Below are 26,584 nucleotides of genomic sequence, written 5' to 3'. Positions count from 1 at the left end.
ATAAATAGGTATTTATATTATGAGTAATACTGAGAAACAGATATCAGATAAGTAACATTTTCAAGAGCTGATTAACTATTTTGCTAAAAGCAGAATCATTTAATTGTCTGGGTCAAATAATCTTTTTCATATCTCACTGCAAATAATGCACATAGTCCTTTACTTCCTTACATTATGAAAAAAATCACTTTCTTCATGTGTCTTTACCCTTTTTGAATGGGATGTCAACATAACAATGTGGCGTCTAGAAAGATGTTGAAGTTTGACAGGCTGATTTCATTATATATATGATTGCTCTGGATTTTCATAAATGAGTTTAGCCTGAGGTCATCCTGGCAATTTAGGGTGATCTCTCAATTTGTAGAAGCAGGTTATTTATAGAGATGCCATACTGCTGCCTCCTGATAAATAATTATGGAAAGGGTAATTATCCATTAGACACTGTCAGGAGAGGGAAAGAAACTAGTTTCCTTTCTGAATGGGCTCTTTAGATCTGAAGAAAATGTAAAAGTATTGCGGTGGCCATTTTTAGAAAATTCAATCTGCTTATCTGCAAGCACCACGTAAAACTTAGTAGCTTCAAATAGTGCCGTCTTCTAGTTAGATCATGAGTCTACAGTTTGTGTGGGTTGTTGTGTGGGTATCTCATCTCTCCTCCATTCAGCTTCTTCTAAGACAGCTTAATGCTGCTTGAGGACTGGAGTCATTTGACTCCCTCTGTAATGGCTGGTGGTTGATGGTCACTGTTGACTGAGACTTTCTCTGGGACTGTGATTGGAAAATCTACATACAGACCCTCTTACATGTGGCTGCATTCAAAAGCAGTGTCCTTAGAAACAGCCAAAAGCCACCTGGCCTGTTGTGATCTAGTCCTGGAAGCCATGCATGTCTCTTCTGCCACACCCCATCATTTGGTCACAAAAACCTGCCTAGTTATACGGGGAAAGGAAATAGGTGCTACCTCTTAATGGGGTGTAGCAGGATTCTGAAGAAAATGCGGAGCCAGAGTATTGCTGTGGCCATTTTTAGAAAATTCAGTCTGCCCCCAGTGACCATTGTCTCTTATGTAAGTGATTAGAGAATGTAACAACGCAACAGTGGCCTGATAACAGCCTTAGACGGCTTTTTTAAAGAAGCTTTGCTTCACAAGAATAGGGAATCTGGGGCTGGGGATGTGGCTCAAGCGGTAGCGCGCTCGCCTGGCATGCGTGCGGCCCGGGTTCAATCCTCAGCACCACATACCAACAAAGATGTTGTGTCCGCCAAGAACTAAAAAATAAATATTAAAAATTCTCTCTCTCCTCTCTCTCTCTCTCTCTCTCTCTCTCTCTCTCTCTCTCTCTCTCTCTCTCTCCTCTCTCACTCTCTCTTTAAAAAAAAAAAAGAATAGGGAATCTGCAGAGACTAAGCAATATGAGGTGAAAATAAGTGACAGTCTGGGGAGACGTTCTACATCATTCAATCTGGGTGTGTTTGCATCTGCAGGACTTCACAGCAAATCTATCTAAGATATAGCTTGAGTCCTAGAACACCCTTGCTTTTCAGTGGCCACTCAGGATGTCTTCCATCAAACATAGCCTTTTCATCAGAGGAGTGTATTTGTTCCTACTGTGATTTAAACCTGTGCTATATACTCTGAAAATAAGTAAAAAGCTTGAAGATAATGAGAGTTTATGTGATAAGCTAAATCTTTGTGGCCTTTGAATACTTTTTTTAAAAAACAGAGATGTGTTGAGGTATATTTGACTTATAACAAACTGCATATATTTAAAGTTTATAATTTGATAACTTCTGACAATTATATACCTGTGAGACTTATCACCACAGAAGTTTCTTCATGCCCCCTTTACTCTCTTCGTCTTGCCTCTCACCCCTCCTCCCTGTGCAATCATGGATCTGCTTTCTCTATGTATTATTTGTACTCTTTTCTTTCTGCAGTACTGGGGATAACCCTAACCCTAACCCAACCCTAACCCTAACCCCTAACCCAACCTTAACCCTAACCCTAACCCCTAACCCTAACCCAGGAGCACTCTACCACTTAGCTACATGCCCAGCCCTTTTTATTTTATTTTGAGGTAAAGTTTTGCTAAGTGGCTTCAAACTTGTAATCCTCCTGATCAGCCTACTGATTAACTTTTTTATGTCCTTTTTATAATTTTGTTAAGTGGAAATCACAACATGTCCAACTTAGGAAGCTCTGGCTCTTTTCTCTTAGTATAATTATTTTGAGATGCATGTCAATAGTTCATTTCCTTTTTTTTTTCCCTCTGAGTGTGTGTGTGTGTGTGTGTGTGTGTGTGTGTGTACTGCAATTAGATTGTTCACCTATTGATGGACAGATTATTTCCAGTTATTGCTTACTTTAAGTAAAACTATGAACCTTGATGTATAGGTGTTTATTGCATATCTTTGTTAGTTTGGGCTGCTGTAACAAAGTACTATAGACTAGATGGTTTATAAACAAAATAAATTTATTTCTCATACTTCCTGGAGACTGGGAGTCTGAGATCAGGTTGTCAGATGGTCAGATTCTCATGAGAGCTGTCCCAGGATTACAGACTGCCATTCTGTTATCTTCATGTGGTAGAAAAAAGAGAATGAGAGAGCTGACTGGGATCCCTCCCATTTTCTTTTTCATATGTGGGCTCAAGTAATCCTTCCACCTTAACCTCCCAAGTAGGTGGGACTCTAGGTGTGCACTACCACACCCACCTTGGGATGCTTTTCATAAGGGCACTAATACCATTCATGGGGGTTCACTATCATGACCTAATCATCTCCTAGTACCATCAGTTTGGAGGGTAGGACTTCAATATATGAATTTGCCAGGGAGGTGCAGTGGACAGGAACAGTCAGTCTATTGCATATCTTTTTTTTAAGTATTAAAAATTCTTTTAAAATGCTTTTTTAAAAATATCTTTGTGTTTATTTATTATGTGGTGCTGAGGATTGAACCCAGGGCCTCACACATGAGGGGCAAGCACTCTGCCACTGAGCCACAACTCCAGCCCCAGTCTATTGCATATCTAAAGGTGTATCTGGAAAGTGGAATGACTGAATTATGTGGTAGGTGTAGGTTTAACATTTTAAAAAGCTGCAAATTGTCCTTTAAAGCAGCCATACCATTCTGCTTTCCTACTTGTAGTGACATCTTTCCCAAGAGAGGGTTATTTCATCAGGATCCATGATGGCTTGTCTAGAAAGGACAGAAGAAAAAGAGCAGCAGATTTATGTAAGAGACATTTTGCTGGATTGCAGATAAATGGATTTTTGGATTCCTGTTATAATGCACCAGGCCTTTCATTTGAGCACTCTTGAGAGAAAAGTAAATGAGAAAAACCAAAGACTATGACCTTGTTGGACTAGGTGTTAGACCTTTAATTGTCAACGAGGGCAAGATGCTGCTCTTGTCTTTGATGTCAAGTCACACAGTGATTCCTCAAGTTTGTGCCTTTTGCGAGGCTCACTCAGTAGATTCATCTTTATAATGCTGACTACTTCAAGCATTTCAACTTGCGAAAAATTTTTCTTTTGCTCTAAACCCATTACAAAATATATAAGTTTAAATGTGACAACTAGAAAAATAATTAAATACAAGGAGGCATAGCATACATTTCAGAGCATGACCTTTGTCCTTTGTTTTTTTTATAATTGATTTAAAAAAATAAATGACAGCAGAATGCATTACAATTCTTATTACATGTACACAGCACAATTTTTCATATCTCTGGTTGTATATAAAGTATGTTGACACCAATTTGTGTCTTCATACCTGTACTTTGGATGATGATGTCTATCACATTCCACCATCCTTGCTAATCCCCTGCCCTTTCCCGCCCTTTCCCTCCCACCCCTCTTGGAACTTTCAAAATTATTACTGAAGCATGTTGTTTCCAGGCCTTTAAAAATTAGTCCTTTTTCTGGGTATAATCTAACCTTTTTTTAATAACTTATTTATCATTTCAAACACTCATTTTTGCCCCATGTAGAATTCCAGTTTTGCATGGCCTTTATACTTCTGCTATTACTATGTGGTCTTCAACTCTATTTTGCTGCATCCTGTGTTTTGTACCCAAAAAAAAAAAAAAAAAAAAAAAAAACAGCAAGAAAAGCTGGAAACCAACTCATATGTATAACACAATAAGAAAAGCAATGTATGAGGTTAGGAGCAAAGTGCCACATACAGGGCCACCACAGCAGAGTACTGACTTCTCTCTGGGCCCTGGGACCAGCTCTGTTGGTCATATTCTTCCCATGGTAGATATCTTGTTATATTTGATCTAAAGTAAAATGTTTTTTGGTTTCTTTTAATCATTTGTTGCACTAAAGGAAAGGTAAGTAAACCATTCAGTCTGGGAGTCTGGGGCTCTTGGCTAAGAGGCTACCAGAGGTGTGATACCTTTTTTTTTTTTTTTTTAAGAGATTTTGCCATTTTCTGTCTGCCAAAATGGTACCTGGTGGGTATAGAAACTAATACATAAACAGATTTAAGAGACTATTAATTCAGTTCCTTCTGTAAGCAATCAAATAGGTTCATTGTAAGGTTAGCATGCTAAGTTGAGGGTCTCTTTCCTGAGATCATTTCCTCCCTGAACTCCAGCAAGACCATGGACATTTCACATCCAGGCTGCCTGTACTTGGATGGCCTGAATGCCTGAATGCATCACCTATAATTTCAGAAATGGGAAGTGCCATGACTAAGAAGAACAGACATCAAGACTCCATGTTGTCTTTGGGGGGTGATATGGGCAGGCGAGCCTCCTCTAAGTTGTGAGTACCAAGAAAATAATTATGCATTCAAAACATACATTGAGTTTTACCATCAATGCAATGGTCCCACCCTTTCTGGGAATTAATTAGTATGCTGTGGTCTTTGGATAATCAGCCTCTCTATATATTGAAACTTTCAGATTCTTTGGATTTTGTTTCTGACTTTCTTCTACTTAGAGTTTTTAATACCAGCATGTTGTTCAGCAAATCTCTGCTAAGTACCTTAGGAATGTACCAGTCTTTCTGTTCAGCCCTTGGTCAAAATTAAGCCTACCCTTGCTGGGTACAGTGGTGCACACTTATAACCCCAGTGACTTGGGAGACTGAGGCAGGAGGATTGCAAGTTTGTGGCCAGCCTGGGCAGTTTAGCAAGACCCCATCTGAAAATTTTAAAAAGAGAAAGGAGTAGAGATATAGGCCAAAAAATTAAAAAAAAAAAAAAAAGATTTAAGCCCATCCCTGAAAAGCCTAAAGGAGAAACAGTTATGTAAATACATATCATTGCAGTGCATGCTATATTTATTCCCAGAGACATCCAGTCTTCATCTCTGGCCAAATGGCAGGGTATCTTGAAGTTTGGGACTGTTCACTTGGGGTATGAGCTTGACTGACTTCAATACTCATAGACCTTTCCTGGGGTAGGGGGAAGCATCTTGTGTTTCACGCTTGTCCTGTATTTTAGAAAGTGGAATCGACACTATATTGGGAAGAATAGAAAAGACAGAATGTGTTGAGCTCTGGCCAGAGAAGCTGTGTGCACATTGTAGAGGTCATCTTATTAAATGCTCATAATTGATTATTTTTTTCCATTTGTTGCACTTGAGAAAAGTGGGCTCATATGAGTTAAAATGGTATGTTCAAGGACCTGTAACTAGTTTAGGCAGTGGTATCAACATTCAAGGCCCAGTCTATGGGAATTAGAAACTGATGGCCCTCCTACCTCACCTTTTGTGTTTCAGTGATCTATAGAGAAGTAGATTCAAATTCATATGAAAAATTTATTACAAGTTTAGTGGACAGCAGTCAGCCTTTGAAGTAAAGAGCAGCTTCCTGTAACCAGAATGTTATATAGCATGAACTGAAGAACCTTCTTTGAAAAGGCATTTGAAAAGGTTTCTTTGTAAGCTATGGCTGGTTGCATTTGGGAAGCCTGGAGGGTCCTCACCACCCAGTTTCACATCTCTGTCTTAAGTCTGAACACAAAATTTGTGACCCTTGTTCTGAAAATAAACTAAAGAAGTCCTCCAAGGATGTTTTGGAATGCCTAATTTTCTTTCCCTCACAACATGCATAATAGATCGAAAAGCTGTTGGTGGTTAGGACAGGCCATGACTTCCTCACCCTCTGCCTGTCTTTCTTCTTGGCCCAAGCCTTTCCCCAGAGCACACACCATGGAAAATGTTGATTGAGGGTCACTATAAGTGTCCTGTGTAGTCAAAATTACATTTTACTTAGTAATAACCCCTGCCAGAGCTAAACTAAATCTGTGGAAATGTTAACTGGGAACAACAGAACCAATTCCTAAGCATCTAATAAAATGGCTCACAACATGCCCCAAGTTCATTAATCAGTGGTGACCCAGCCATAGGCTCTTTCCAGACACCCGTCTCTTCCTGGGAGCAGTTTCCTGAATTCCCAGAAAGCTGATATCACGGTTCCTGTATGCTTCTCCATGAAATGTCAGCTCTGCCTTTGGAGAGGTTTGTGGGAAACAAGAGGTCACCTATTTTTTAGGGTGACATTTTCTGAACTGTCACCTCCAAAGAGATTCATTTTACTAAAAAAAAGTTATAGCACATTAACCCCAAAACATATTATTATACCTTAGGTTTTGTTTTTGTGATGCTTCAATGTATTAGAAGTTATATTCTAGAAGTTGCTTGCTGCTTTGAGCCAGTTGGGCAACATTGTTGTGGTTAAATAGGACTGCTGCTTCTCTCAAAGGGACAAACTCCCTTGGGCTTTGGAACAGTGGTTCGCAGGGGATGATGTATCAGGTTCCTTCTGAGTTACCAGAGGTTCTATTTTTCCTAATGGTGAAGGAAGCTACAGCTTAATAACTTTTTTAAAGTAGGGCTATAATACATTTCCAATAAAACCCCTTTGTGAATCCTCTGAATTTAAGCAGTGTAACTTCTCAATAAACTTCCAGAATAGGTTAGTTTCTTAAGAGATCTACCTGGTGTAGTTATTGGGTGTAAGTTATTCAGAACATCTGCCAAACTTTTAACTGTGGTTAAAAAAAAATACATTTAGCAAAATTTACCATTTTTAAGTCTTACAATTACATCACTACCACCTAGCTCCAGAATTGTTACCCACCACACACACCCAGTGGAATGCCTAATTTTCTTTCCCTCAAAACATGGATATTAGATCGAAAAATTATAATAAGCAGCCACCCTTGGGGTTTGGATCAGTGGTCCTTTTCTGGGTACACAAACAGGTCATCTGGAGGGAGAGCTTTTTTAAAAAAAAAAAAAAAAGATACCCAGACCCACTCTAGCCAGTTGTGTCAGACTCTCTGAGGTAGAGCTGAGCATAGGAAAACCTGAAAACATTTGCCAGGTGATTGTGGCACACTAGGAGAACTGAGGGTCCTTATCGAAGCTCCTACAATAAGGCACAAGACCCTATGGGAGGCTCACTGCCTGGCTGCCCTGACTTCTTCCTTCTCCTCTCTGCCATGGAGATGCCAACACCTACACTTGGTGATGCACCCCTCCCCTGACCTGGAGCAGAGCTTGGCTCAACTTCAGTAAGGAGATAGCGTGGTCACACTCTGTAGGGTCCCCTTTATCCCTTCCAGAACCTCTAAGTCTTCTGTGTTTTAACAACACTGACAGAATAGATAAAAAACCATCTCTGTTGTTTTTTTTCTCTCTTTTAGACATGACATCCCCCACATCATACCACGCACACAAAAGGTGCCCCTCCTTCCTCACTCAGGGCCCACAAACACCCTCTGGACCCTGCCCTATGGCCTGGGGATTTGGTTAGTAACTCCTGCTCCTGAAGGTCAGCCTGTGACCCCAAGCAGGTTTCCTTCATGCTCAGTAGCATGAAGGTAGTTCTTGGGAGGACTCCGCTGTCCGCAGCCCTGATGGGCATGAGGAAATGGATGATGAAAGATGAATCATGCCCTTTGGCTTCCTGCCTTGTGCCCATAAAAATGGCATTTCCTTAAATAGATCAGAACCTTAATAGCTATTTAAAGAGCATGTGGTATTATTTGGGGTTGTATTTTATGGCCCTTAAATAAACTTCAGACACATTGAAACATTTTGAGATGTTTTGTGACATGCTTTTTACTACTCTATTTTGTGAAGATTTGTGTTATTTCTTGGCTTTCGTATGCCATCCCACAACTCTCAGTGCATACTGCAGAATGAAGATAGGGCCCACCTGAAGGCCAGACAGAGGATGCTTCCCCTGAAAAATTAGAGGAGCTGGGTAGAGTGGGAGATGTTCTGGCCCACACCAAGAGGTCTTGAGGGGAAACTGAGATACCATCCAGCCAAGGATGTCACAATCTTAAAAAATGTAACTTTAGGAGAATGGAAAAGACACTGGATATACCATGAAACAGGCCACAGCTGTCCCTGTCACATTGTAGTCCATGTTTCCTGAATGGAAAAACCAATATGAGCCCTTAGGAGAAAATGGGCAGAGCTTCCTAGTTGAGTCCCTACAGAGTCTTTTTTTTTTCCTTTTAATTTTTTTTTTTTTTTTTTTGGTAGTTGTAGTTGGACAACATGCCTTTGTTTTATATGTTTATTTTTATGTGGTGTAAAGGATGGAACCCTGCACCTCACACATGCGAGGCAAGTGCTCTAGCCCCCTGCAGAGTCTTTTTGGAACATTTGTTGTGTTGCGCAACAGCTCTTGTTTTTGGTCACATCAGATGATCGAGACAGAACCAGCACATAGAGTAGAAAAGCCCTAAATTGACCTGAAAACGAAATGCACAATGTTAATTTATCACTAAGAAAAACTTGCATTCTAATTACTAGTGTGTTTCCTGTGTCTTTATTTTAAAAAGAAAATTGTTTCCTTCTTAGAGAAATTGGTACCATTGCCAGCAAATACTGAACAATAGAAAGTCTGTCTATTAGTGTGCATTTTCCCCTCCAATAAAATTTGGTTTGGCTCAAATAAAGAGTTTATTTTGAAGAGATCTGTTGGCCTGTCCCAGTAGCTGGCCATGTAGAAGTCAGACTTGGAGCCCTTGGTGCTACATCCACTTTGTTAATCTACAGCAAATAAGCAGTCTTTCAAAGGAGGGAAACCCCTAGAAGATAAGAACTTGCCTTATGCCCACAGCCCACACCAAGGACATAAGGGCACTTTTTTTCTTTTACTTTTCATTTGCATTTATTTTATGCTGAATTTATTCCTGTGCCATAAGTGCTTGTTTTTTTCTGTTTTATCTTTTTCTTTAGTGCAGCCTCCTCTTCTGGTTGAGGAACAGTATGCTCCTTTTAGTAAGGATTGCTCAGTGTAGCATGGATGCTCATTGTATGGTTAGTTTGACCATAAGCTCTGTGAGTGTGGCAGCACATCTTTGGGTGCTTTATTCACCTAGATGTGTTTAGTGGCCAGAGAGTCTACATCTAAACCCTTCAGGTCAGCATTACTCTGCATTTTTTAAGTAAAAATTTAGCACTCTTGGTCTGGGGCTGGGGCTCAGTGGTAGCGCACTTGCCTGGTATGTATGAGGCACTGAGTTAGAGTCTCAGCACCACGTATAAATAAATAAAAAAAATAAAGGTATATCAACAACTAAAAAATATATATATACATATATAGCCGAGATTGTGGCTCAGCGGCAGAGCACTCGCCTAGCACATGCAAGGCCCTGGGTTCGATCCTCAGCACCACATAAAAACAAATAAATAAAGGTATAAAAAATATATTTAAAAAGAATTAACACTCTTTGAGCCACCAACCTTGCATCCAGCCCACTATTTGACCTGTGAACACATACCACCTACCATTACGACACTGGAATGGCACACGTTGCTGCTGCTGCTGCCGCCACCACTGCCACTGCTGCTGCTGCTTCTTTTTCTTAATGTTTTTTGGTTGTAGATGAACACATATCTTTATTTAAATTAATTAATTTGTTTATTTATATGGTGTTGAGGATTGAACTCAGTGCCTCACACGTACTAGACAAGTGCCACAACCCTAGCCCTGCATGTTGCTTCTTGAATAAAGTGACATCTTTCAGAGACTTGGTGACTTTTCAGGTGTGTGTACATTTTATGGCCTGGGCATTTTCATTTCTCTCACCAAGTCTATTTGCTTTAGTTCCTGTTTTAGTCAGCTTTTTCAATGCTGTGACTAAAGTTTAGACCAGAAAAACTATAGAGGAGGAAAAGTTTGAGAGCTCATGGTTTCAGAGGTCTTAGTCCATAGAAGGCCGGCTCCATTCCTTGGAGGCCCTGGGCTTGAGGTGAGACAGAACATCATGGCGGGAGAAGATGGCAGAGGGAAGCAGCTCACATCGTGGTGTCGAGAAGCAGAAAGAGAATCTACTCACCAGATACAAATATATACCCAAAGCCATGCCCCAATTCCCATCTCCTCCAGCTACTCATTACTACTTCAGATTTGAACCTCTTGATTTGCATGATTTGAACCTCTTGATTTACATGATTTTGTGGGGTTTTGAGCCATGAGTTTGGTGAATCTTTTTGACAGATCACCACTTGCAGGAAGAGAGGACAAAAGGCCACTTTTTAAAAATTGAAATCCCATTTCTAGACAACCTTTGTGAAATAAACACATTGACAAAAAGGTGTTTGTGGAAGTTGTAGCACTATTATAGGTCATTCACCTTTGTATTGCTCTGGCTTCTGAAAATCTTTGTGGCTCTTTTTCCTTTAATGGGCCATTGCTCATTGTGACTAATGGAGGCCCAAATGTTCCTAACCTCAGGAGATAATTTTTATAAAGTCCTCTTGGCCTCTCAGCAGCACCGTGGCATCGACTGCTCCCTTCTCTGTCTCTTTCTCTCTTATTTATTTATTTATTTATTTATTTATTTATTTATTTATTTATTGTGTGGTTCTGGGAATCAAACTCAGGACCTGGCACATGCCAGGCAAATGCTCTACCACTGAGCTGCACCCCCAACCTTGTCCTTTAAATACTCTCTTCCTTTGCCTTCTGGTGCCTCTCCCTGCTCTGTGGCCTTCCTTTGTGTCCTTTTAAAAGCTGTTCTCTGGGGTGTGGCCATTACTTGGGAGAATTCCAAAGCTTCCTTGCATCTTACTGCCTTCTGCACCATTCCTAAATGATTCTACCTGTGGCACTAATGATATCACGTTGTCTTTCTCTCCTCATTGCCTCTCATGAGCCTCACACCCTAGTGTCAGTGCTAGTGGGCCCTCTTTGGGTGTCTCCATCCAAAATATTACTTCCTCATCTACTTGACACCCAACCTCTAGTGAGCTCTGCCTCAGTGAAAGTCATCATGGGCATTCAGTTCTGCCCATAAAGCCAAGGATCATCCTTGGCACTACAGCCCTCTCTACACATGCCCAGTCTCTCACCAAGTCTATTTGCTTTAGTTCCTGTTTTAGTCAGCTTTTTCAATGCTGTGACTAAAAGACTAGACCAGAAAAACTATAGAGGAGGAAAAGTTTGAGAGCTCATGGTTTCAGAGGTCTTAGTCCATAGAAGGCCGGCTCCATTCCTTGGAGGCCCTGGGCTTGAGGTGAGACAGAACATCATGGCAGGAGAGGGTGGCAGAGGGAAGCAGCTCACATCATGGTGTCAGGAAGCAAAAAGAGAATCCACTCGCCAAATACAAATATATACCCAAAGCCATGCCCCAATTCCCATCTCCTCCAGCTATTCATTACCACTTCAGTTACCAGTTAATCCCTGTTACGGGATTAAATCACTGATTGGGTTAAGACTCTTATAACCCAATCATTTCTTCTCTGAACCTTCTTGCACTGTCTCACATGTGAGCTTTGGGGGGACACACATTCAAACCATAACAGCTCCCAAGCATCTCTATAGCACCTGCTCCTTTCCCTAGCTGACCTGAATGCTCCTCAGCACTCTTCCCTTGCTTCTGTTTTTCTGATCCCAGTTTAACCACACTTAAATTTGAAGCCTTCCTCCCACTCTGAACTGTGTCAGGTCCACCTATCCAATTCTGTTCTAAAAGAACAGAAAGCCAAGATATGATCCAGGGCCTGGGCTCAGGTGAGGATTCACCAAATGGACAAATGAATCCTCATAAAGAACAGTCTGTCCTCAGTCCTTTGCCCAGAACACTCAGCTTCCTTTTTTCCCCCCATCAGTTCCCAAGAGCATGGCTGTGGCAACATTCACATGCAAGTATATGCTTATGCCACAGACTGAGGATGTTGCTGCCTCCTCCTCTTTGAGGTGAAGGTCTTTGCCATTAATGGAAGAACACAGCTCTGGAACCTACACTCTTCTGTTTTTATTCTGATCCCACAAAACCTTTGCAGGCCTATAAAAGACAGTTCCACATGGTGCTGTCCCTTCAGTCCTACCACAGTAGGCAAGCTCTGCCTCATGGCACTTGAATTGCTTTGAAACAAATTGTTGTAGAACAAGTTTCCTTCCAATTAATGTTGAATCAGTATTTTAGCTGTTAGGATTTTGGATAGTTATCTCAGTTCCTCATCCAAACCTCAGAAAAAGAAAGAGTAAAGGAAGAGAACCACATTCCAAAAGGCCAATGATTATGCTCCATATTTTCATGTGAAGAAAAGTGGAGATTTGTAGGGTTCATTATACATTGGGGACAAGCAAGGCTCCAGGAAGGGAAAGCAGGTTAGGGCATCCAGTGATGCTATTGCTTGTAGTGTCTGGATGGGGTTGGTACTGTCTGCTTCATAGCACCTGCCTTGTCTACAATAAGAACACAAAACCAAAAAGACTTCTTACATGTGTAAAGCACAGCAGTTTCCTAGGGGATTAATGACCCATCATCTGTGTGGGTCAGCATTTGTATACTTCTACTTTATAGAAGCCCAAGACTGAGCCAGAATCATGTGTTAGGCCTGGCCCACACCCTACAAGCTTCATTACTGATGCTTAACTGTTTTTCCCAAGGCACAAAACCTTGAGCTTTTTTCAGTTGTCAAGAAAATCCAGGCTTTCACTTTATTTGGCCCTGATGGGTAGAGGTGGAGGACACTTTGCAAAGACCAGCAGTTCCAAGGAAAATTCACCTAACTGCACTCTGATATTGTCCCTTATTCAGAAAACAACAGGAAGTTTAGCCCTGAATTCTTGCTGGCAGGGGTGGAACATCAGGCTGCTCCCAGACTATCCTGTGAGATCCAGGTCAGGAGAAAAGGCATGAGGGAATGGCCAGAGGCTGGTTCTGGTGACTACCTGAAAAAGTATGATTAGAGCCTCAGGATCTTGGCACCCATTCCTGCTACCATCCCCCACCCAGGCAGGTCTTCATTGGGTAGGAAGAGAAAAGCTGTTTCTCTGATAACTCAGCATGATTTTGTACCTTTTAGTATATTTCTTCTCCAAGATACTTGCTAATCCTGTCATTGTGTTACTGTACCATGATGGTCACACTCTGGAGAGCTCCACAGAGGAAGGGTAGGAGTTCCCATCTTCCTCTCTGTCTTTCCCAGCACTGTGCTTTTCAGCCTCAGAGAAACAGCTTCATTCTTTGCAGACCTTTGTATAGTCAGTTGTTATTTCTTTAGTTTCATTAGCTCTGAACATTGAAAACAACGACATAACTGGTAGGATTGGGAGCAGGTTTCCCCTACTTCCAAGGAACACCCCTGTTCAAGACCTTGCTGTCTTCTTCCCCACAGAGCCTTTGGGTGGGACTAAGAGGCAAAGGTGCCAGTGGGTTGCTTCTTAATGACCTCAGAATCCCCAGCCCCCAAATCCCCAGCCCTCTTAGCAGTGCCATAAGCAGGCAGCCTGGCCTGGCTCTTCTCCAGCCCCAGAGGGTAAGGGATGTGGCAACTGCCTAAGTTTGGGCTTTCTTTTGATCTGAAATGTTGTAAGAGACAATTGTTAGCTGCCCTTCACCTCAAACCCTAGGGGCCTGACTTCCTCCTGGTACAGGTGGCTGTGGCATGTCCTGGACAAATTTCTTCCTGCAGATTCCAGGTGGAATGGGTACCTGAACTGTAGCTCCTTCCCCACTGGGGTTGGATGTGTCTGGAGAAAGTGAGATAGAAGGCCCAGGTTCCCACAGCCTGGTAGGCAGGGCACAAGAGCCTTTGCTGTGAGGTTAACAGTGAGGCCAGACATGTCCACCACCCTGCTGGACAGCCTATTTCAGGGAGCAGAAAGGGCAGTTGTGGCAGGAAGAGGAGATCTGTCTTCCTCCAGAAGTGAATGTGACCTCGAGTGAGTTGCTGCCATTGGCCTCACAGGGAGCCTCACATGTTATTAAAAGCTTCCTGCCACACTCTTTACAGGACAAGGCCAATGTCCTTGGCTTTTTCATCAACAATTTAGTCACAAGTACCAGTTGGAGTCCTAGGAGGAGTAGGAAAGGGCTTTGAAACTTTTTTTCAGTACCTTTAATGGACTTTTTCCTTTGCTTTCTGAACAAGGGGCCTTGCATTTTTATTTTGCTGTGGCCCCTGCAGATCATGTTGCCAGTCAGTCCTGGCCCATTGTTCATTTGTCTTGCATACTTCATTCTTGCCTCTTCTCTGCATCCAAGTGTTCACTTATTTCAGAAATGTTGCACTTTCCTCAGAGCGTTAGGAGATCTTACTTAGACATCTGTGGGAAAGCAGGATATCCCTTCTGTGCTAGTTGTACCAGACCATCTGCAGCCTGGGTAAATGTCTGGGCTTCCCTGAGCCTAACCTTTATTAAGACTGCTTTAGGGTAAGCTGGTTGTGTAAGCGCACTTGCCTAGCATGCATGAGACCCTGGGTTCCAGTCCCATCACTGCAAAACAAACAAACAAAGATTTGTGGGGTAACTATGAGAATTAGAAATACTGATCACAGGATGCTTATGCTTAGGGCAAGGATTTCTATCCCTGCCTTCCCTGCTGCCTGTGGAGCACCTTTGACAGATCGCCTCTCACAGGTTGTAGTTTCCTTCCAGATGGAGCTGGTTGCCCTAGCTGGTTACTTCCTGAGATTCAGATGTGATAAGAGGGGTAGCCATGTGTGTGCATATGTGCCCGTCTACTGTCTCTCTGTCTGGAGTCTTCTTAAATTGGCAGTAACTGTGAAGCATCATTTATTTTGAGGTGCTTCCACGACATCACCAGAATGCCTCAGGGAATAGTGACTTTTAAGATCAGAGTAGAAAAAAAAAAAAAGATCAGAGTAGAGACTCTGATGGAGAGCGACTGGGAAAGCTGAGGACCACAGCACTGAGACAGGCAGGATTCTGACCAGGCCCAAGTGTTTTGACATAGCTGATGTCACCAGACTGGACAAGTGATACCTGAGTCATATGTAGCACCCCAGCCATTGCTAGCTTATGCCACCTTTCCTTCTAGCTTTTGGCAGGTTTCCATCCTTCTGTGCTTTGTTGTGACCTCTTTCCTCACAGCAATTGATATTGATCAACATCTCTTGTTCAGATAGAGAAATTGGAAGCATTCTGATGGTCACGTTAATAAGGGGAAGCAACCTATGAAATAGCTCTCAGGACTGCTGTTCTTCCAAACACTTGTGCTTGGAGCAGCAGCTGCCAAAGGGCTGGATTCTGCACACATGCAGTCATGGTTGAGAAAATAGGCTTTGATGGTGAAGCTCAGGATGCTCTGTGAGGGAATCACCTCCATATGTAAGGCTAGATGAAGCCGATTTCCTCAGAAACTGCCCAGCCTGACCTGACCCTCACTGGCTGCATAGACATATCCTCATAGCTCTGTGCATCATTCCCTGTAAGCCCTACCTGTTTCTGAGCCTTGTGTTCCCCTCTTGGCATGAGGACCTATCAGTTTGTAAAGAGGTGTTTTGTAAAATTTTTTGCACAGTTATGAATAGTGTTGGTATTATTGTGTGGTTCACTTATTCCTGGGAGGAATAAGAAATGCTACTCAAGGGCTGGGTGGTTTACCTTAAATAATAAAAGTTGGGTTTCCTGTTAACCTATGAAACTGACTGTCAATGCAGTGGAAGGTGGCATGAAATAAACAGTGAGAGCCAGGGACACTCCTGTAAATTCCAGCTACTAGGGAAACTCAGGCAGCAAGATTGCAAGTTTAAGGCCATCCTGGGCAACTCAGTGAGACCATGTCTTAAAATAAAACATAAAAAGGGCTGGGGATGCTAGGTGTAGTGGCTCAAACGTGTAATCCCAGTGGCTCAGGAGGCTGAGGCAGGAGGATAGTGAGTTCAAAGCTAACCTCAGCAACAGCAAGGCACTAAGCAACTCAGTGACCCTGACTCTAAATAAAATACAAAATAGGGCTGGGGATATGGCTCAGTAGTTGAGTGCCCCTGAGTTCAATCCCCAGTACCCAGCACCACCCTCCCCTGCAAAAAAAAAAGGGGGGGGGCTGGGATACTCAGTGATTTGAGTATCCGTGGGTTCAATCCCTAGAGAAAGAAATAAACAAGTGAGATGTGAAATGAGGAGGTATTGGGAGATTTTTTTTTCCTCTGTGACATTTATGTAATATGTGAATTATCAAAATTTAAATGTGTAGTTTTATCTTCAAAAGGATTCTTAAAAATAAGGGTAAAGACTGCATACCAGGGCTGGGGTTGTAGCTCAGCGGTAGAGCACTTGTGTATTGACATGTGAGGCACTCGGTTGGATCCTCAGCACGACATAAAAATAAATAAATAAAATAAAAGTATTGTGTCCGTCAAAAAAAAAATTAAAGATAAAAAAGACTATATACCAGTTAGCTACACTTTAATAAACACTCTGAATATGTGTCTTGTGTAGTTGCAAATACATTTCATTTAGACATACAGTAAGGGCCCCTTAAAAGAAAGGCAAGGCGGTTTTCAAGCAGCAAGGAAAGTACACAGTCCAGTGTTAAAATTATTTTTTCAACTGTGGGCATGTGAGAGTGGAAACTATAGTGATCACCAATGCAATGTGGCACTGAAACCCAGCCCGGTTGTGGAAGTCAGCACCTCAAGACAGTATTCTTGTGTGTGCATATTCTGAGATGCACACTGACTTGGAGTTTCTTTTAAGTGCTTTAGCAAACAATGGGGAATGAGTTACATTTTAGTAAATGATGCTTTAAGCCTTGTTGGTCATCACCCACATCCTGCAGTCTGTACTGTCACCATATTCAGGCACTGGAGAGACCAACCTTAGCTGCCTGGAGGCGTCTCGGTTATATGGAGCTGCTTATAAATCATGTGACCATGTGAGGGGCAGGGATAGAGGCATTTATAAAATGTCCAGTCATAAACAGTAAGGTGGGTCTTGGGATGTGGCCCCTAACATTCTCCAGAGCTCACCCTGCCTTTTATGTTTTGGAAGCCATGTGACATCAGAGGCTTCTCCAATCTCCCAAGCACCTCCTGGGAGGATCACAACATGTGTCATTTACGTGATTTTCTTCTTTTCACTTAGAATATCGATATTACAAACTTCAGTAGCAGCTGGAACGATGGGCTAGCCTTCTGCGCACTCCTGCATACATATCTTCCAGCCCACATTCCATATCAAGAACTGAACAGCCAAGATAAGGTAAGGCAGGCCACAGAATGGTTGGCTCCTTCCATCACTGGGTCACACACAACAGTGCTGGCCTAGGACAGTCACTTTCTGATTCAGTCTCATCTGAGATTGGTCATTTGTGCTCAGAGAGCCAGTTCCTGACCCACCACATGAAACATTTGGTCAGTTCACAATTCTGCATGTGATGATCTCTCTAATAGGAGCATCATTTAGGATCAGGGGCTTCAAGAAATGGATAGGAAGGGCTGTTTGAGGCATGAGCAGTCAGGGCAGTACCACCCAGAACAGACCAACTTCTTGTCATCTCAGGACATGGCCCTTTCTGCAGTTCTGTACAGTCCCAGTTCATCATTTAAGACATCCCATCCATCAACCTCCTCAGGGTCAGGGGATAGGTCAAGAACCCCTGCCTTGGTCCCCCATCTCTCTCATAGCAGCCCCCAGCTCTGAAGAAAACCTTTGAAGATCCCAAAAGGAAGATCAAAACACCTTTTAATAGGTATTTTGGGGTACATATCTAGGCAGCTCAGGGTCTGTGTGTCAAAAGTAGATCTTCCTGAGTGAGGAAAGAAAGTATGTGGACAGCTCCTTGGCTGTGTAGAGAGGAGGATGAGCAGGACTCACAAGAGGCATCCATGAGGTCCTTGGTACAGACTTGGGAGTCCTCAGAGTCCCAGTATGGGTTTGTTTTAGTCCCAGACAGAGGTGAGTGTCTGTCCCTCACATTACTTTTCTCCTTATGTTGTCTGAACACTACAGCAATATGATTTCTTTTACAGAAAAGGAACTTCACACTGGCCTTCCAGGCAGCTGAAAGTGTTGGCATCAAATCCACACTGGTGAGCCCCTGTCCCTACTGAGAAGTCACAGACAGGCCCTCTTGGTTAGGAAGAGTGTTGTCACTAGGAGATGTGGCTGCATGAGAGTCTTGCGGGCAAGATAGGGTCCCATCTGGGTGAGGTACTAATATGGGTTCTTACTGCTGCCTGTGGCACCTTAGGCCTCACAGAGAATGGTTACTTATTGTTGCCTTTTCCTTAACAAGATACTGGGGTTCAGAAAAAAAAAGTCACATGTTTATAAGTGTCCCTGTCAAAGACATCTTATACAAGTATGTGCCTTTTGTTGATCTAGAGGGAGAGGGAGGGTACATCTTGAGTCCAGGAAGATAGCTTTAGAGGCTGAGGAATGCTGCCTGTACTTCCTCACAAGGGCTGTGAGAAACTGCCTCCCACCATGAGAGAAACAGGTATAGAAAACTATGTGGCCTTGGGTCCCTCTCAGGCTTCTTCCCAGCCTTTGCTGGACCTCAAAACAGACATGATTCTGTTAGGAGTCTTGTCACACAATGTTCTGGGAGAAAATACTATGTCAAGCTAGGCATGCTGGTGCATTCCTGTAATCCCAACAGCTCAGGAGGCCGAGGCAGGAGGATTGCAAGTTCAAAGCCAGCTTCTGCAACTTAGCAAGGCCCTAAGCAACTTAGTGAGATACTGTCTCTAAAAAATAAAAAGGGCTGGGATGTGGCTCTGGTTAAGCGCCCCTGGGTTCAATCCCTGATACCAAAAAAATAAATAAATAAATAAATAAATAAAAGAAAGAAAATACTATGTCTAAATGTAAAGCAGGGCTTTTACTGCTAGGGATTCTTTTACTATATAAATGGATTACTTCACCATGGCATAGACCACAGTGTGTAACTCAGGCCTCATGGGGCTATCACAGAAAGTTCCTGGGACCCCCACATTCCTCTGCAGTCCTCCAGGGCCACCTCCCCATCCCTGAGTACCCATAATAACCCTAATTTAAAATAGCTGCCAGGTGCTATTTTAATAATGTAATCCCAGATTACAGTTTGGAATTACAGTTTAGAGACTGAGATAGGAGGATTGCAAGTTCAAAGCCAGCCTCAGAAATGGCCAGGCGCTGTCTCTAAATAAAAATGAAAAATGGGGCTGGGGACGTGGCTCAGTGGTTGAATGCCCCCGAGTTCAATACCTGGTACCACCCCACACCCCGCAAAAAAAAAAAAAAGAATAAAAACAGCTGCATACACCTTACAGAAGTTTTTATACTCATATTTACACTATAGAGTATTCTCGCCACAAATATATTATCAAGGTGGCACACAGATATAGTTCCAGCTTCTTAGGAGGCTTAGGTTTGCTTGAGCCCACAAATTTGAGATCAACTTGGGTTGATCAAGACTCTATCGCAAAAAAAAAAAAAGAGAAAGGAACCTTGCATTGAGTAAACAGCCTTCTGTTTTCTATACTGAGATATACAGGATGGCCCTCCCAACCCTGTGTGCTCAGCAGCATGTTCTGGGCTCCTTGTCTGTAGAATGGTCCTCAGACTTGCTACCCTTGCTCTTCAGCAGCAGTGAGTGAGTTACAGCTCCTGAGATACTGGGACAGGGAGCTGTCGGGCCATGAGTCCCCATTTCATTTTCCTTATACAGTCAATTCCCGTCTCACAAGTCACTGCTAATATATAGAATGCAGCTAAAGAATATTGTCTTTGAAGGGCTGGGGTTGTGGCTCAGAGATAGAGCGCTTGCCTACCATGCATGAGGCACTGGGTTCCATCCTCATCACCACATAAAAAAAAAATGAAGATATTGTGTCCACGTATAACTAAAAAATAAAAATTAAACTTTAAAAAAGAATAGTATCTTTGATGATTTCTGACTTGCCCATGGTGAAGGTCATCAGTGTTGCTACTGGTAGCCCCTGAAATAGGAAGCCCTCCCAAGCCAGTGCCTGAAGCCAAACAGGGTTCTCAGAAGTGTCCCATGGGGAGTGGCCTCAGAAGAGAGGCAGGTAGCGGGGCATCAGAGATCCCCCAAACCAAATGAAACCCTTCCAGCCTTGGAAGCTGTGGCAGGGAGTAGGGAAACAACCCTGCATATGGCTCTGGGGTAGGCTTGTGTAGGAGCAGGCAGTTTGAGGATGATACTGATACCCTGGGAGAAGATGCCTCCCATTGCACTTGAAAGAAATGGAGGAGGTGTCCTGAGCCAGGCCTCTGAATTGTGTAATCAGGCTTAGACTAAAAATCCTCTACTATCAGTGTGATAAGGAACCTGTTGGGATGGGACAGGAGGTAACCTGCAATCCTAACTTAAGCCTCTTCTTACTTTCAGGACATTAATGAGATGGTACGGACTGAAAGGCCAGATTGGCAAAATGTGATGCTGTACGTGACTGCGATCTACAAGTACTTTGAAACCTGAGCATACCAGTAGAAGCTGCCACTGGCTGGGGACCTCAACAGTCACCAAACAACACCAACACCATTAGCTATGCACCCCCAAAGCTTTCAGCGACTCTGGGCTGCCCTGCAATGTGTGAGCCTCAGCCCAGTACTCTGTGTCCAGAGAACTCAGGCCATATGGCCCACAGTGAAGAACTGGGCTCTTCCATATGGCCTTTGCTATGGGCACAACACGCAACACAAAAGCTGACTTTCTTCTGAAGAAAACATCAAACTCCATCAAGTGCCCTAGGGTGTAAAAACAAAGAGGCTTGTCTCTACCCAGACTTGGGAAAAGGAATTGAACTATGGGGGACTCCCAGGAGTTGGTGAAAGCTTTAGCTACAGAACTTCTTGACTGTCGCCCATGTGGGTTCCATTGATGGTGTGAACCAGGAGGAAAGAGGATACCTGGCAGGTGTCTGCTCCCTAGGGCTGGGGTGGATCCAGCTATGGCCCTTTACATGGCCTGGTTTCTAGCATCACTACAGAAATGGGACAGCAACCCCTTCCACAGTGCTGTCCTGGTTGCAGTGGTTTAGGAGTTTTTAACTTGAGTTAACAGAGTGTCAAGAAGCATAGCACAGCCCACAGGACCACAGCCGGGTATGTCTGCTGCCACTGGGCTTCTGTTGGCAGAAAGCAGGCAGGGCTCTTGGCTCACTGGCCATCTGCCTCCAGCCCCAGCTCTGGCTTCAGGTTTCTGAATGAAAGGACTGGTTATAAAAAGTTATCCTAGTTAAAATTTTTGTTTTATTATGAACAATATTGTGAAAAATAGCTCCTAATCTGTTAGTACCAAAGTTAAGTTGTTTTAGTAAGCATAGGAATTAAACACAAAATTTGGACATTGGCATGGTGAGAGCAAGGAGTGAAGTAAGAAGTAGCAGGAGAAAAAAAAGGACACAACATAAGGAGTCCAGACAGTGTAATTTTAAATCACCACTGATTTGCCAAGACATCCGCCTCGTGGGCAGGAATATAAGAGTGCCTTACCTCTCCCTTCGTCAGGGCAACCGTGTCCTCCATGGCCAGGGCAGATGGCAGCAGGGATTCGGCGAGGAGATGCCACACAGCTGTGCCCTCCTTCCCCAGGTGCTGGTTCTATGCTGTTTGAACCACAGCCTTACTTAGAAGTGGTCCATCGATGACTTTAACTATTTTGGAGCCCACATCTCATGTGTGCCTGACACAGTAGCCCTTAGTTTAGACAATGTCAAGAACTGTCTTAACTTCCAAAATACATCTGTTGGGCACCTGCAAGGCACCATGAGGAGGACTGGCTACCACTGGAGGCAGGGTGGCAGCCCCATTGACCAGATGCACAGAAGATGTACCCTGGAGCCCTACTGCAGGTACAGCCAGCTGTGGGCAAAGGGTCTACATTCAAGTAAGATGCTCTAGACTAGGAGTTTGAGGCATCTGTGGAGCCTAGAAAAGTGGTTATTAAAAACACAAGTAGATAGATAACTGTCTGCCCTGAAGTGTCCTAACCTGGCAGGTCAGACTGCTGCCCCTGACTGAGGGCTCTGAGCCCATTTTCAGCTAAAAGAGAGGCCAAGTGAGCACCATCAAGTCTCAGAGCATGCCAGAAGACCCTCAAGGCACCTGGCTCAGAACTCTGGCTGAGTTCTATTCTTATTCCTGTCCTTGTTGCTCTGCTGACAGGCAGTTGTGAGTGTGAGAATCATCATTTCTAATTGTCTCTCAACTTAATTTTTCTGAGTTGCTGCCCCTGCTCCCATTTGCTCTCAAGTTCACTGTCTGCATCTAGGGTGTCTGATCTGTGGTCATGTTTTTGTTAATTTATTGTATCATGGAGGGTGAGCTGTTTTGTCCTATGAATGAGAAGACTTTCCTAGGTCTGCAGTTCCCAACTTTGTCCCATGCTGACTGCATGAGTCCAGCCTTAGCAGCTCATTCTCAAGTGGAGGTTGTCAGAGTCTTCTGGAAGAAGGTTTTGGGGAAAGGTGGCCACTGCCAATGGGCTGTGTCCATGTAGATAGCATGTCTGTTCTGGAATTCAAGGACCAGCAGCAGGAGCAGAGGGTAGGCTTAGGGAAGATCCACCTGTTTGGAGGCTCACCTCCAACCCCCCATTCCCTGGGAAAGTCAGCTGCCCACATTAGTGTAAGGGCCCAGGTGGTCCAGAAGCATTGTTTTTTGCCTCTTCTAGCAGGACCCTTATAACACTATCAGATTTTGTTTTGTTTTTTAAAAGTTATATTTGGAGGTGCTCTTATTCCAGGGGTACCTGCTATGAAGCTTCCAGGAAGTCACTTTGCCTCTTCTCCCTTCAAGCACAAGCTTTACTGCAAAAGGGCCAGTTTACCTTTCTACTTCTTTGGATCACAGGCTTCTGCTGACTGATGAATGATACTTGGTTATTTTATTCTAGTAAATATTCTTGAATGTATTAAATTGTTAAAACATGTCCAGTTTGAACTTTTCTAGCTTGCCTTCTCTCTCTCCTGCCCCTGAGTCACACAAACTCTGGTTGCTGCCTCCTGAGAAGTTACCTCAGTATCTAGCCTTCAGCTTCTCCCAGTGGCTCTACAGACTCAATCTTCATGTGAGAAGAACCTAGCTATGGTGGGGAACTTGGGTGCACCTCCTCTAGTCCCTTGCCATGTGGTCTCTGAACCTTTGAAACCCCAGGAGGGAAGGGGCAGATGTACCCAGAGGTTCCAGCCTGCCCTGGGACACTCAAGTTCTGTGACATGCTAAGACCCCAGAAACAACAGAAGCCCCCCCCCCCAATACCTGAGAATGGAGGCCCCAAGCATAGCCCAGACACATGCCATCAGGAGTTCCCAAAAGGTTGTCTTTTAGAAATGTATCTTCTAGATGATTTTTGGAGTGTATAAAAGTACAGAGAAAAGGTAAGGCGGGGGGGAGATACTACCTGCAATTAAGCGTCTCTTTCTCCCCCACCCCTTCTCTATGGGGATGGAACCACCAGGGATCTTATACATACTAAACAAGTGCTCTTACCTCTAAGCTGCATCCCCAGCCCCCTCTGTATCTTGTATGCAATGATTTTGAACCCTCTGAAATCAGTCCAGCAATAATGTCTTGTCCCCTTGCACATTGTCACATGCAAAGAAGTCCATGTGGCTACCACCTGCACATTGGGAAGAGCTGACCCACCCACCTGGACCTGTGCTGGGGCGGGGTGGGGAAGCATGCTTCCCCACAGCTGCTTCCCCCCTCCAGAGAGGAGGAATACCTTACCCAGACCCTGAGCCTGACCCCCAAGTGCTCCTTTTATAGCCCAGTTTATTTACCTGGTACCTGTAGGGCCAGGCCAAGGCTCATACTGCCTGCCTCAGGGCTGCACCACTGGGGAAGCATCACTTCCACCTTGACTTAGAGAAAGTTCCAGAGCCTCTTTGAGGGGAAGTTTTGATGGCTGGGAAGAAGAAAACGGGTTCTACTGAGAGTGGAGAGATCCAGAAAGGCCTTTCCATCCACAGACTTGAGAGGCTAAGATCCTAGACCCAGATGACTGCACCATGGGCCCTGGTGGCATCCAATGGTCAACTCCAACCATACCATCAGAGACCAATACTTCTCACAGTCTCAGTGGCTTGGATTATTTCAGGTTGTCTTAGGTCCAGACATAATGGGTCTCAACGTGCAAACATTGCCCGGTGTTCTGTGTTGGGTGAAGAATGGATCCTGAGTTGCTGGTATTCAGAGCTCTGACCCCCACAGGCCAGAACTAACATGGGAGGGTACAGGAGAAGAGGGTGCCAATTTTCCAGAGGAGAAGAGAATAAAGGGCATGAGGGCAGGTCAAAGGTGTATGGAAAACCAACTGACCACCTGACTTAAAACACCAGACCCAGAGCAGAGCTTGGAAGGATGGATCCTTATCCCTAGGAGGCCTCTGACTTCTAGAAAGAACCAGAATGCCTGGGGACAGACACCCATCCAGCAGGAAGCAGATATGCTCTGCAGAGACTGCAGTGCCATGTCCCATCAAGGAGTCTACTGTATGAGATAGGCACTGAGCAGGAGTCTGCACATAGTGTCCTCCCCAAGTTGGGCACCAGTGCTGGTCGGGTTTCCACCTCTATGAAGTGGTGACCCCAAGAAGGGACCCTCTTGTCAGGCATCATCTCTAACATGGAAGAGGAAGACTTGGTAGGTCTCAAGGGTTGAGGGTGTAGGAAGAACAGTGAGGTGGTATAGGACTATCTGGGGGTAATGAGTGAAAAGCCCTGGCATGAAGGGTTGCAGGATGCTGTTACCTCTCACTGGAGCCAGAACAGGGCTCCATTCCCTTTAGGACCTGTTTCCCATCTTCACTAATGCACAAATCAGCTGGTGGATTGCTCTTTGTCCCGCAGTGGTCAGAAGCAGACATGAGACAGAATCTTCCCATGCGGCCGAGTTGGAGGATGGTGGCAGGTTTTGCCTCTGGATCCGCCGAGGGTTCAGGTGACTGGGATTGTTTCTTCTGATATGACTGTCTTTTCAGGATTTCCTTCACACTGAGGATATACTGAAGCCCTGTGAGTTCCCCTGATCACAGGAGGAAAAGTTGGGTGAACACTCTGGGGTGGCTTGATTGATTCCCAGGGACCCTGGCCCAGTGTGCTACTTACTTGGTGCGTGGTTCTGGTCCTGGTCTGTCTTGCTCCCTGATGTGGCTCTGCTGGTCCCAGAGCAAACAATGAGGGCCAGAGGCCACCCAGGTGCATCCTGGGCAGGAACAAAGGGCTGTGGGGGTGGGTAGTCTGAGAACGGAATTCTGGAGCAGGAGAGGGCCCAGCTGCCCCACCATCTGGCCTGAGGAGTCCAGGACTGGACGGAAGGAAGGGCGGGTGTGTATAGCCTTCAAAGCCTGCCTGGGACTGGGCAGGGAAATCAAGGCCCAGAGATAGAAGCTGGGAGCCACTAGGGGCATTCCTGTACCCACTAAGGGGAGCAGCTACACTTGAAGTTAAGTTCCACTTGTTCTTAGAGCTCCCCTGGGATGGCCCAGGCCCAGGCTCAGGCCCCTGTAGTGCTTGGTGCACCCAAAGAAAGCTCTTACAACTAGCAAGGACCGGCTAGTTAAGACCAGTAGGGGGCCTTGTGTAGGAGGCATAGCAGCAACAGAGGAGGAAGAGTCCTATGAACCTGTGGGACAAGCAAAGTATGAACAGCCCTCCTTCCTGCCACCCCTCCCACCACTGAACTGCATGGGTCAGAATGTGCTGTCTCTGGGCAACAGCTTCACTGGAGACCTGGTCAGGGTTCCTGATGGATGCACAAGACCATGGAGTGGTGCTCCTTCTCTCCTTAACTGGCCAGGACTGGGACCTGGCCAAGGCTGGCCCCTCACAGCCTTCTTGGCACTGGCTTTTCATGGGGGTCTGGGGCCTGTGGAGTTTGCTCTGGAGCTGGAGCCCAGCCAAGCCCTGCTGACCACTCCAGCTCCAGTACACAGCATGCCCACTTCTGGGCACCAACGCTCAGTGATAGGGTCACTGCCTGCCAAACCTTAGGGGTGAATTAGAAGAGCTTTGATTCTGTGACCCTGAGGACAGTAGATGTGAAGTCCTCTCTCCCTGAAGGAGGCATTGCCACAGTGCACAAGGCCAGACCACATGTGGAGAAGTCCAGCAGAAGGTTGCTGGGTCCCAGAATGGGAACAGCAGAGAACACTGAGGTCCACACCAAGGACCAGGGAGCAAGAGAGCCCTCCAGAATTGGCTGCCTCATGAGGCATCATAGCCCCTTTGGAGCAACTCTCAAGACAGAGTATTCTTTGAACGTTTGTTGAGTATTTGAATGAATATTGTTCCAACAGGAGTGCAAAAGAGTGTCCCCACTGTGGTAGGACTTCTACCTCATGGGGGAAGCCCAGAAAAACAAGGGTAGGGAGCCCAGGGCCTGGGGGGAA

The 26,584-nt window shown here is 44.5% G+C and overlaps 1 protein-coding gene across 7 annotated transcripts in view; it reads left to right on the top strand.

The window, feature by feature from the left end:
* Positions 1 to 23,122, top strand: part of SPECC1L (sperm antigen with calponin homology and coiled-coil domains 1 like) — a 146,100-nt gene extending 122,978 nt beyond the window's left edge. For all 7 annotated transcript variants that reach the window (XM_081287184.1, XM_081287186.1, XM_081287185.1 and 4 more), the window contains 3 exons: positions 17,326 to 17,442; positions 18,213 to 18,272; positions 20,579 to 23,122. In XM_081287184.1, coding sequence (XP_081143310.1) covers positions 17,326 to 17,442; positions 18,213 to 18,272; positions 20,579 to 20,668 — 267 coding nt within the window. In that variant the 3' untranslated portion in view covers positions 20,669 to 23,122. The remainder of the gene's footprint in view (positions 1 to 17,325; positions 17,443 to 18,212; positions 18,273 to 20,578) is intronic.
* The last annotated feature ends 3,462 nt before the right edge of the window (positions 23,123 to 26,584 follow it).

The sequence above is a fragment of the Spermophilus citellus genome (genome assembly GCF_964194105.1).
Source record: "Spermophilus citellus genome assembly, chromosome: 3".
In the NCBI taxonomy this organism is placed as follows: domain Eukaryota; kingdom Metazoa; phylum Chordata; class Mammalia; order Rodentia; family Sciuridae; genus Spermophilus; species Spermophilus citellus.
Note: the sequence above shows the minus strand (reverse complement) of the source record. Positions and strands in the feature narration are given on the sequence as shown.